Source organism: Ictalurus furcatus, chromosome 9 (assembly GCF_023375685.1).
Source record: "Ictalurus furcatus strain D&B chromosome 9, Billie_1.0, whole genome shotgun sequence".
In the NCBI taxonomy this organism is placed as follows: Eukaryota; Metazoa; Chordata; class Actinopteri; order Siluriformes; family Ictaluridae; genus Ictalurus; species Ictalurus furcatus.
The window spans coordinates 4,701,329-4,711,234 of NC_071263.1; the positions used below are offsets into that span (position 1 = coordinate 4,701,329).

A 9,906-nucleotide genomic window follows, 5' to 3' on the forward strand; every position below is an offset into this window, starting at 1 on the left:
CCTGGAGCCTATCCCAGGAAGCATCGGGCACAAGGCGGGGTACACCCTGGACAGGGTGCCAATCCATCGCAGGGCACAATCGCATACACGTTCTTACACTATGGACACTTTAGACATGCCAATCAGCCTACCATGCATGTCTTTGGACTGGGGGAGGAAACCAGAGTACCCAGAGGAAACCCCCGCAGCATGGGGAGAACATGCAAACTCCGTGCACACAGGGCCAGAGTGGGAATCGAACCCTGGAAGTGTGAGGCGAACGTGCTAACCACTAAGCCACCGTGTGCCCGTTGCGAACACATCCCTTTCAGCTAATTAACATTGTTAAGCGGGATATGTTAGAGCAGGGAAAAACACTAAAATGTGCAGGATATGGGGTAATCCGAGACCAGGGCTGGGAAATTAAGCCCATGTTATAGACTTATGTTTCTCAATGTAAGGTCCAGGGAACCCCAGCGGTCCATAAGCATGGGATCTGCAATTTTATAATTTTGTTACAGTGATGGGACCCACAACTGACCATTTTAAAGGTTATGTTATAAATATCGTCAGCTGGACTCTAATGACATTTTTAATAAAAATGAGTTGATTGGGTGGAAAGTTCAGGGGCTTTTTATTTTAACCAGTGCACCTACTGGCATGTTTTTGGGACGTAGAAGGAAAACTTGAGAACCCAGAGGAAACCAGGTGGACATGGAGAGAACATGCAGAGAAACACTACACAGACAGTAACCCAAGCTCAGGATCGACCCAGGGACCCTTGAGCTGTGGCTATGATATTGTTTATATATTTCTCAACAATGGGAGATGCAAGTCTAATTTTGTATGATAACAGTAAAGGAGTTCTATTTTCTTCATGACATGACTTATTGTGACAACAATCTCAATATGCCATAGTTACTGCAATGCTGAAAATAATATACAGGCAAAATTTAGTATTGACAGTCGAAAATAGAAAACCACTCATGTTTATTTGCTCTGCACATTGTATAAGCATTCCATTACAAATTACATCAACCAGAAAAAAAAGCCAAATCAAACTTGTAAATAATAAAAACAATGGGAATTGACAAACTATTCAAGCTGTGAGGATCACACTTTTTTAACATGCATTCCTACATAGATGATTAGGGACAAAGACGTCCATCTACAGGCAACACAATGTCAATACAAGCTATTGTTTAAGACTGAACAAGAGCTGCGAAGGAGAAAGGCTTATTATATGTTATAATAATCCTAAAATAAATGAAAAAAATGTTTGTGGATTCCACTACACACACACACACACACACACACACGCATACATACATATACACACAATCATGTAGGATACAGTGCATTCAGTTAATATTTACATCAAACTTCAGAACGTGGAAAAAATGTGATCTCCTGGACTTTGACTTTGGCATGTCTGTTGGTGCCAGACCTGCTGGTGTGATTATTTCAGAAACTGCTGATCACACAAAACAGCTTCTAGACTTTACACAGAATGGTGCGGGACACAAAAACCACCCAGCGAGTGTCAGTTCTGCAGGCACAAGCACCTTGTTGATGGTAGAGCTCAGCGGAGAACGGCCAGGCTGGTTCAAGCTGACGACTCAAAAAACCAACAGTAGTGAGCAGAAAAAAAGCCTCTCAATGTACAACACATCGAATATCAAATTTATTACATACAGTATCTCACAAAAGTGAGTACACCCCTCACATTTTTGTAAATATTTGATTATATCTTTTCATGTGACAACACTGAAGAAATGACACTTTGCTACAATGTAAAGTAGTGAGTGTACAGCTTATGTAACAGTGTAAATTTGCTGTCCCCTCAAAATAACTCAACACACAGCCATTAATGTCTCAATCGCTGGCAATAAAAGTGAGTACATCCCTAAGTGAAAATGTCCAAATTGGGCCCAGTGAGCCATTTTCCCTCCCCGGTGTCATGTGACTTGTTAGTGTTACAAGGTCTCAGGTGTGAATGGGGAGCAGGTGTGTTAAATTTGTCATCGCTCTCACACTCCCTCATACTGGTCACTGGAAGTTCAACATGGCACCTCATGGCAAAGAACTCTCTGAGGATCTGAAAAAAAAGAATTGTTGCTCTACATAAAGATGGCCTAGGGTCTAAGAAGATTGACAAGACCCTGACACCGAGCTGCAGCATGGTGGCCAAGACCATACAGTGGTTTAACAGGACAGGTTCCACTCAGAACAGGCCTCACCATGTTCGACCAAAGAAGTTGAGTGCACGTGCTCAGCGTCATATCCAGAGGTTGTCTTTGGGAAATAGACGTATGAGTGCTGCCAGCATTGCTGCAGAGGTTGAAGGGGTAGGGGGTCAGCCTGTCAGTGCTCAGACCATATGCCGAACACTGCATCAAATTGGTCTGCATGGCTGTCGTCCCAGAAGGAAGCCTCTTCTAAAGATGATGTACAAGAAAGCCTGCAAACAGTTTGCTGAAGACAAGCACACTAAGGACATGGATTACTGGAACCATGTCCTGTGGTCGGATGAGACCAAGATAAACTTATTTGGTTCAGATGGTGTCAAGCGTGTGTGGGGCAACCAGGTGAGGAGTACAAAGACAAGTGTGTCTTGCCTACAGTCAAGCATGGTGGTGGGAATGTCATGGTCTGGGGCTGCAGGAGTGCTGCCGGCACTGGGGAGGTACAGTTCATTGAGGGAACCATGAATGCCAACATGTACTGTGACATACTGAAGCAGAGCATGATAAGTATGCAATATTCCAGCATGATAACGACCCCAAACACACCTCCAAGACGACCACTGCCTTGCTAAAGAAGCTGAGGGTGAAGGTGATGGACTGGCCAAGCATGTCTCCAGACCTAAACCTTATTGAGCATCTGTGGGGCATCCTCAAACGGAAGGTGGAGGAGTACAAGGTCTCTAACATCCACCAGCTCCGTGATGTTGTCATGGAGGAGTGGAAGAGGACTCCAGTGACAACCTGTGAAGCTCTGGTGAACTCCATGCCCAAGAGGGTTAAGACAGTGCTGGAAAATAATGGTGGCCACACAAAATATTGACACTTTGGGCCCAATTTGGACATTTTCACTTAGGGGTGTACTCACTTTTGTTGCCAACGGTTTAAACATTAATGGTGGTGTGTTGAGTTATTTTGAGGGGACAGCAAATTTACACTGTTACACAAGCTGTACACTCACTACTTTACATTGTAGCAAAGTGTCATTTCTTCAGTGTTGTCACATGAAAAGATATAATCAAATATTTACAAAAATGTCAGGGGTGTACTCATTATTTTATTATTTTTTATTATTATTATTATTATTATTATTACAAACCAGTGCGTTCATATATGAGAAATGTGTATTTTGCTTTTTGTTTATAATATTTTCGTTCTGGAGAAGAAAAGGACGTGACGTCACACAACGCAACAAGGAAGTGGCGTTTGTAAACTTTTCGATCAGAGGTTTCGGGCGTTTTAAAAGAGTCACTTCAGGTTTTCCGGGGATGTTTTTCTGCAAATATTTTGATTCCGTTTAACGGAGAAGTTTACAGTTGGAGGTAAATTCTCACCCTTAGTTGCCACTGTACACATGACATTAATTATTTGCTAACGAATATAGCTGGCTATACACACGCTAGGTGCAGTATAAATGAGATAAACATCTGACTAAATTCCTTTACTGACATGATTTCCTACCGAATCATACTCAATCACTGATCATGGGAGTAAAACATTTGTATTTTGCTAGCTGGATTCTTTAGCATTATTCAAGGTGAAATTGTGTATGGTTTCATGCTCCGGTTGTAAACAAACAGCTCCAGGAAGCTCGGAAGAGTGATCACCAGGTCTGTTCGTCCATGTACAGAATTGGTGATCTGTCCAGAGATAATAACAGATTACTGAAACAAAAACAATTCTATTGAGATGAATATTAGCCTTGACTTACTGCTTCTAAACTCCTCGTGCAGTTGTATAGAGAGTTTACCCCTCACCAGTCTTACCATCTGGTTAATCCTCTTAATTTTGCCTTTATGCAAGATTTGGATGTGGGACTTTGGCAGAATGGAGGAGAGGAAGATGAAACGAAAAAGTCCAAGACCCTCGACCAATCAGGCTGCTCCTCCGGTCACTGTCCGAAAGAACCTCCGGACTCTCGGGTGCCTTGGCACTGGCACCCACTCAAACCAGAAGTCAAAATATCGCAGGTGAGCTGTGGCGAAGGAGCAGAAAATAAAATGCATTTCAATAGCATGTCCAGTTGTTGACTGATATTAAATTCGTTTAAAACGAACATTTTTGAAAGCCTGGATGTAACATTCATACACCTTCAGTAGCCGTGTTGCCATGACCGACGTGCTCTATCCAGAGCCTATCCCAGGAATACTGGGCGTGAGGTACACCCTGAATGGGATACCAGTCCATCACAGTGCACCATGCACACACACATTCACACACTCATTTACACCTATCCACCTACGGGCATATTTTTGGGAGGTGGGAAGAAAAACAGAGAACCTGGAGGAAACCCATGTGGACACAGGAAGAACTTGTTTTTGTAAATCAGGAATTTATTAACATAGATCAGCCTATTTTAACATGCATTATCATTAATTAATTGGAGTTAGGAGTACCATCAGATCCTGCATATAACCCAATCTGTTGGCAGAGCTGGGTGTTTTCTCTCGGGGTGAGTTCAGATGCGTAGTAATAGTATAGTGATAGTACTAGTAATATTCATATAGTGATGTTTATACACTATATCAGCAAGCGTTTGTGTACACCTAACCATCACACCCGTATGTGCTTTCTGAATATCCCATTCCAGATTTAGACCCCCCTCTTTACTCTTATAATAATTTCTACCTCTACTCTACTAGATTTTGGAGCATGGCTGTGCCCATTCAGCCACAAGAGCTTAGTGAGGTCAGGCACTGATGTCGGGTAAGAAGGCCTAGTGTGCAGTCCAATTCATCCCAAAAGTGTTCAGTGGGATGGAGGTCAGGGATCTGTGCAGGCCACTCGAGTTCTTCCACCCTTCCAGCCTTGGCAAACCTTGTCTTCATGGACCTCGCTTTGGCATGTTTGAAATTGTAATGCCACTGCGTACAAAGACATTCTATATAACTGTGTGCTTCCGATTTTGTGGTAAGAGTTTGGGGAAGGCTCGCTTATGGGTGTGATGGTTAGGTGTCCACAAACCTTTGACCATATTGCGTATATCATAGAGAGCATGTGCAGCGTTCAGCATCCCAGCTGCAGCAAAGAAAGGCCTAAGACACACGCAACAGGTTGTGACTACATGGGAAATGAGCAGTAAAATGCTCAAAGCATAATTCAAAAACAAGGACTGATGACTCTCGTTTTTGATGATGTGCAGAGGTGTGAGAGAGAAGCCGAAGCTACAGAGTCAGTTGAGTAACCAGTCTGCCTCGATTCAGCACACCTTCCTCACAGACGTGTCTGATGTGCATGAGATGGAGAAAGGCTTGCTTAGCCTCCTCAATGACTTCCACTCTGGAAAACTTCAGGCCTTTGGTAAGTTGCCATCTGTTGCAATTATATCTTGACATGTTTACACCCTAATTCCACCCAAAGAGAGAAAAAAAACCTTGCTCTTTCTATTCGTATACAAGGCAATGAGTGTTCCATTGATGAAATGGAGCATGTTCGAGAGATGCAGGAGAAACTCGCTCGACTGCACTTCGACCTCAATGCAGAAGTGGATGACATTCCTGTAGACCAGCGCAAACGTGCCTGTGATACCAATATGGACAAACTTCTACTGAATGTAAGTTCTAATAATTCATGTCTGTAAAACTATTTATAATAGTTGTGAAGTATAAAGAAGTAGGCGATTCCCAGGTCTCAACACTTTTTGGGAATTTTTATTTATTTATACCTAAACGTATGCAATACTAGTTTAACGCATACTAGAAAATATTATTAAACAACTACTTAACATGCGTTTGAGAAATTTAAGCAACTAAGCAAACAGTGTGTGTATTTTTCAGTAACGTTGCTTTTGTAATTCTTATGTTCCTGTGTGAATGTCTTTCAGTTTGTCACAAGTTTTGAATGTTCCTAAAAATAGGAAATTGATTTTAATGACCATGACAAAGCTGTAGTTCACTGTTTAATCTTACCCAATGTTTATATTGTTTTTCTCAGCTGGAAGAGTTGAGTTCTTCGATGTATCCTTTCAAAGTTTAACTTTATTTAGATGAAAAAAAATAACATTCAGGAATTGTTACTTGCATAACTGTTATTTGACTGTTGTTGATGCATACATATATGACAGCTGCTCTTACAGAGTTTTGAACGTTCCTCAACCATGATTCTCCAGACAAAAGCTAAACCTGGCTGATAACCAAGAGACCCCCCGACCATCCTCCAACATATGAAATGTTGTGGTTCTGATGTCCGTTGCAGAGCTGTTCATATATCTGTTCTAGAGAAACAGCATCTCAACCAGTATTGTTGCATTTGTGAACTTCTTGAACGGGCTTACTTTCACAGTCTTAAATGGTACATAAGCCAACATTTTATTACATTTTTCATCTAATGTCTTACCCATATGAGTTTATGACCAGACTATTTCTGTATCTTTACTAAATCTGAATGTTGGATCTTAAATATTGCCTTATAATTGTGCAATACGAGAACATTTGCAATATGCATATCACTATTCACTTTATTTAATAACCATAATTCTTTTTTTTTTTTTTTTAACTTTTCATACGTAAAGATTTTAAATATTTTAATTGAACACTGTGTTTTGACATTGTTAATAGAAAGGTGTTGGCAAGAGTTTGGGAAGCATGTTGCTTTTAGTAAAGCAAAGGAGTATTTGCTTTAATGCAGTGATTGAGTATCGCAGAGGAACAGGTTTGTGTGACAGACTATTTGGTAAAATCTTATTTTTTTATAATAGTCTATGCTACAAATGTATTTTATTTAACTATGAGGTGGTTTTTATTCTAATACAGGGTGTCCCAAAAGTCTTGGTGTATTCCAGCAGCACGTCGGTTGTGCCTTCGTCAGTGGATGTTCGTGGACATCCACTTTTCGGTTGGTCCGCAACACTTCCAGTCTTTTTGAATTTGTTAATAATTTTGGCAACATTTCCATGTGTGATGTGCTCGCCATGGTTCCTGTTAAAGTCCATCACAACCTTGCAAAGGCTTCCCGATCCAGCCATGAGAATGATTTCAATACGTTCTTCTTTTCCGAAAGGCATTCTTAAAGGCTATCTGGGAAAAAAAATGATTTAAACTAAGTATGAAAACTTTTGGAAGACATTTTACTAAAAAGTGTTAATCTCCCCTATGTGTGGAGACTTTTGGGACACCTTGTATAATTGGTTTATTTCCTGGTGGTTTATGTGGATTAGTTTTCTTGATGCCATCAATAAAGTTCATTTACTTATGACTCTTATGATTTTTTTTTTTTCCACCTCAAATTCCCACCCATGGTTACAAAGCTCCACCCCCAGGATGTACAGTGGCCTGTCAAGTCCAGTGTCTAGAAAATGAATGACAGGAGGCATTCTGGACCAGAAATCAGTTTTCTAAACCGATTTTCTCTTTCATGTAATACACTTGTGTTCAGGCCGTGACTTAAACCGTTATTTTTGATCATGCTTTACATATTTATTAGGTAATTCGAACAAGTATGAAAATAAAAAACGTAGACTGTTGGAGAGAAGGAGATGAAACTGGACATGGAACCATGGCATTGTCTATTTCATAATAGTGTGTACCAAGGTAAATAAACAAACTCCTACAATATTTGATCATAGTTTTTCCCCCCATATTTTTCTAGTGTTTTTACACATAGACTGTTGCTTTTATTTCACAATATTTTTTACTCGGTTCCCTTTATCTTCAATCAGTGCTGTCTTGTGGTAGGGGAAAGAGAGTGCCATTTACTGAGTTCACTTTCGATTTTCTAATAATTCAACGGCCCGTTGTCAATTATTCCTTATTTGACATTGTTACATTAGCTGTTTATTTCTTATGGTTCTTCACCGGTTTAAATGTTACAGGCATATATACTTTTGACCGCTAGGGGTCTCTAGTGGACACTGAAGAAGCCATTTTTCAATTTAGTTCTGCTGGAAAGTTTGAACGCTTCACGAAGCTTCTATCTTAGATAACATCAGATAATATGAAGCCTCATCAGATAACAATACATTCTGTACTGTAAAACATGTTTTAAATTACAAACAATTTTACAAGCAAAGTGAAAGTTTGCATAGCTCAATGAACAAACAGAAAGAATGCTGTAAACTGACATTTGGATTGAGCTGGTGTAGGTTTTGTGGCTATATGACTGTGGGATTATAAACCCTTTAACCTTCACTAGAAATAATAATTTTAAAAAAAAATAATAATAAACAAACTATAATTCTACTTCTAGCAACATAGACAGAAAATATGTACCTTTTCCTGAACATGACATTTATTTTATGAATGACTGAGTTTTGTCAGGAGGTAAACATGTACGGATAAGTAAGGTAAAAATATAAAATAAAAATAGGCAATTGATTTTATAAACTTGAAAGCACATTGAAGTCATGTTTAATTGTTAAACAAGAGTCTTCTGAAGAGCTGCCCTATTTATAATACATATTTCATTACATATTCATTATGAAAAAAAAAAATGAGACATTGGCAATCTCATTAGATGGATCTTTGATTGCAGACATTTGTTTTTATTTATTTATTTATTTATTTATTTTTTACAGGTGGTTGACACAAGCACAAAGCCTTGTAGTTTAATATTGAGGCACAAAAAGATACCACATTTTATGCACTTCCAAGAGATTAAGGCAGGAACCACGTTGTATACCAAAGGAGGTGACAATACAGTCAGAGCAAACATCATGGGTGGATGTGATGTCACTCTTGCACTTATGTTCAGGCTTCACTAGTGGAGGAGTGCACAATGAGCACACAACCAATCCTAAGGGGTGTCTTGTTGATAGCCTATGCGTGTGTCTGCTATAGAAGGTCTCAATTTAATCAGAAACACAGTTCTTTCTTCCAGTGCATGGCAATCCCGTAAAGATATGTAAGCAGCATGCCATGTGCTAATTATATTTTTTGATGATTGATGGACAAGGATCAGCTATCTTTCTCTTGTCTTCCTTGTTTGGACTAATCCCAAAGGCACAATAACCATAAGTGACATTTGCAACATGAAATTCTAGTTCATAAATAATTGTTGTAAAAAATAATTGCGGAAATACGATTAATGGCCTTTTGATGGGATTGTGCTTCTCATACTATAACCTACAACTGTATATCAAATCTTTACAACCTTACAAATAAATGAATTTTAAAGTGGATGGGATGACAGTCTATCACAGGGCACCAGGCACACATGCATTCACACACATTCATTCATGCCTTGGGACAACTAAGTGTAGAAGATCCACCTACACAAAAAGAACCTGCAAAACTCCACACAGGTCCTGGTTTGAGCTAAGGACCAAACCAAAGACCCTAGAGTTATGAGGCATACAAAATATGAAGCAAATATACTCGCTATACAAAATATGAAGCAAAGAATTGAAGTGGTTAAAATCAGAATCATTCTGACTTGAATGGGAACAAGCAAAAAGGGTACGAGTTGATTCTGAATTCTGCCAAACAATGTGCAGACTGCATTGACCTTCAACGCTGTGTAATAGAAACTGATGAGCAAGTAAGAAAGCTGGGGAAAATCAGAAATACAAGTACAACATACCCTTGATGGTAAGTTGCCATACGATGTTTAGTGTTTCTTGTCACACAGTATGGTTTTTCTCTGCAAATTAGGACAAATTTCTAACCTGTCTGTGCTGTTTTTTGTGTGTGAAGTGCTGTGTGATCATTTGCGTATGCATAGTAAGATGATATTATTGCTGTTTTTGTTT

The 9,906-nt window shown here is 39.5% G+C and overlaps 1 protein-coding gene across 1 annotated transcript; it reads left to right on the forward strand.

Moving 5' to 3' along the window:
- Positions 1-3,362: 3,362 nt before the first annotated feature.
- ccdc28a (coiled-coil domain containing 28A) lies at positions 3,363-7,415 on the forward strand. The gene is made up of 6 exons (XM_053633673.1): positions 3,363-3,544; positions 4,026-4,192; positions 5,365-5,522; positions 5,621-5,775; positions 6,156-6,178; positions 6,331-7,415. The coding sequence occupies exons 2-6, from the start codon at positions 4,032-4,034 to the stop codon at positions 6,386-6,388; spliced, it is 555 nt and encodes a 184-aa protein (XP_053489648.1). The 5' UTR covers positions 3,363-3,544; positions 4,026-4,031; the 3' UTR covers positions 6,389-7,415.
- Positions 7,416-9,906: the final 2,491 nt, after the last annotated feature.

Bases quoted from the DNA above. Each gene is read 5' to 3' on its own strand.
- ccdc28a (XM_053633673.1), top strand. From the start codon at position 4,032: ATGTGGGACTTTGGCAGAATGGAGGAGAGGAAGATGAAACGAAAAAGT. The intron at 5,523-5,620 runs GTAAGTTGCCAT...TTCGTATACAAG, and splicing joins TGGAAAACTTCAGGCCTTTG to GCAATGAGTGTTCCATTGAT. The intron at 6,179-6,330 runs GTATCCTTTCAA...ATGATTCTCCAG, and splicing joins GAAGAGTTGAGTTCTTCGAT to ACAAAAGCTAAACCTGGCTG.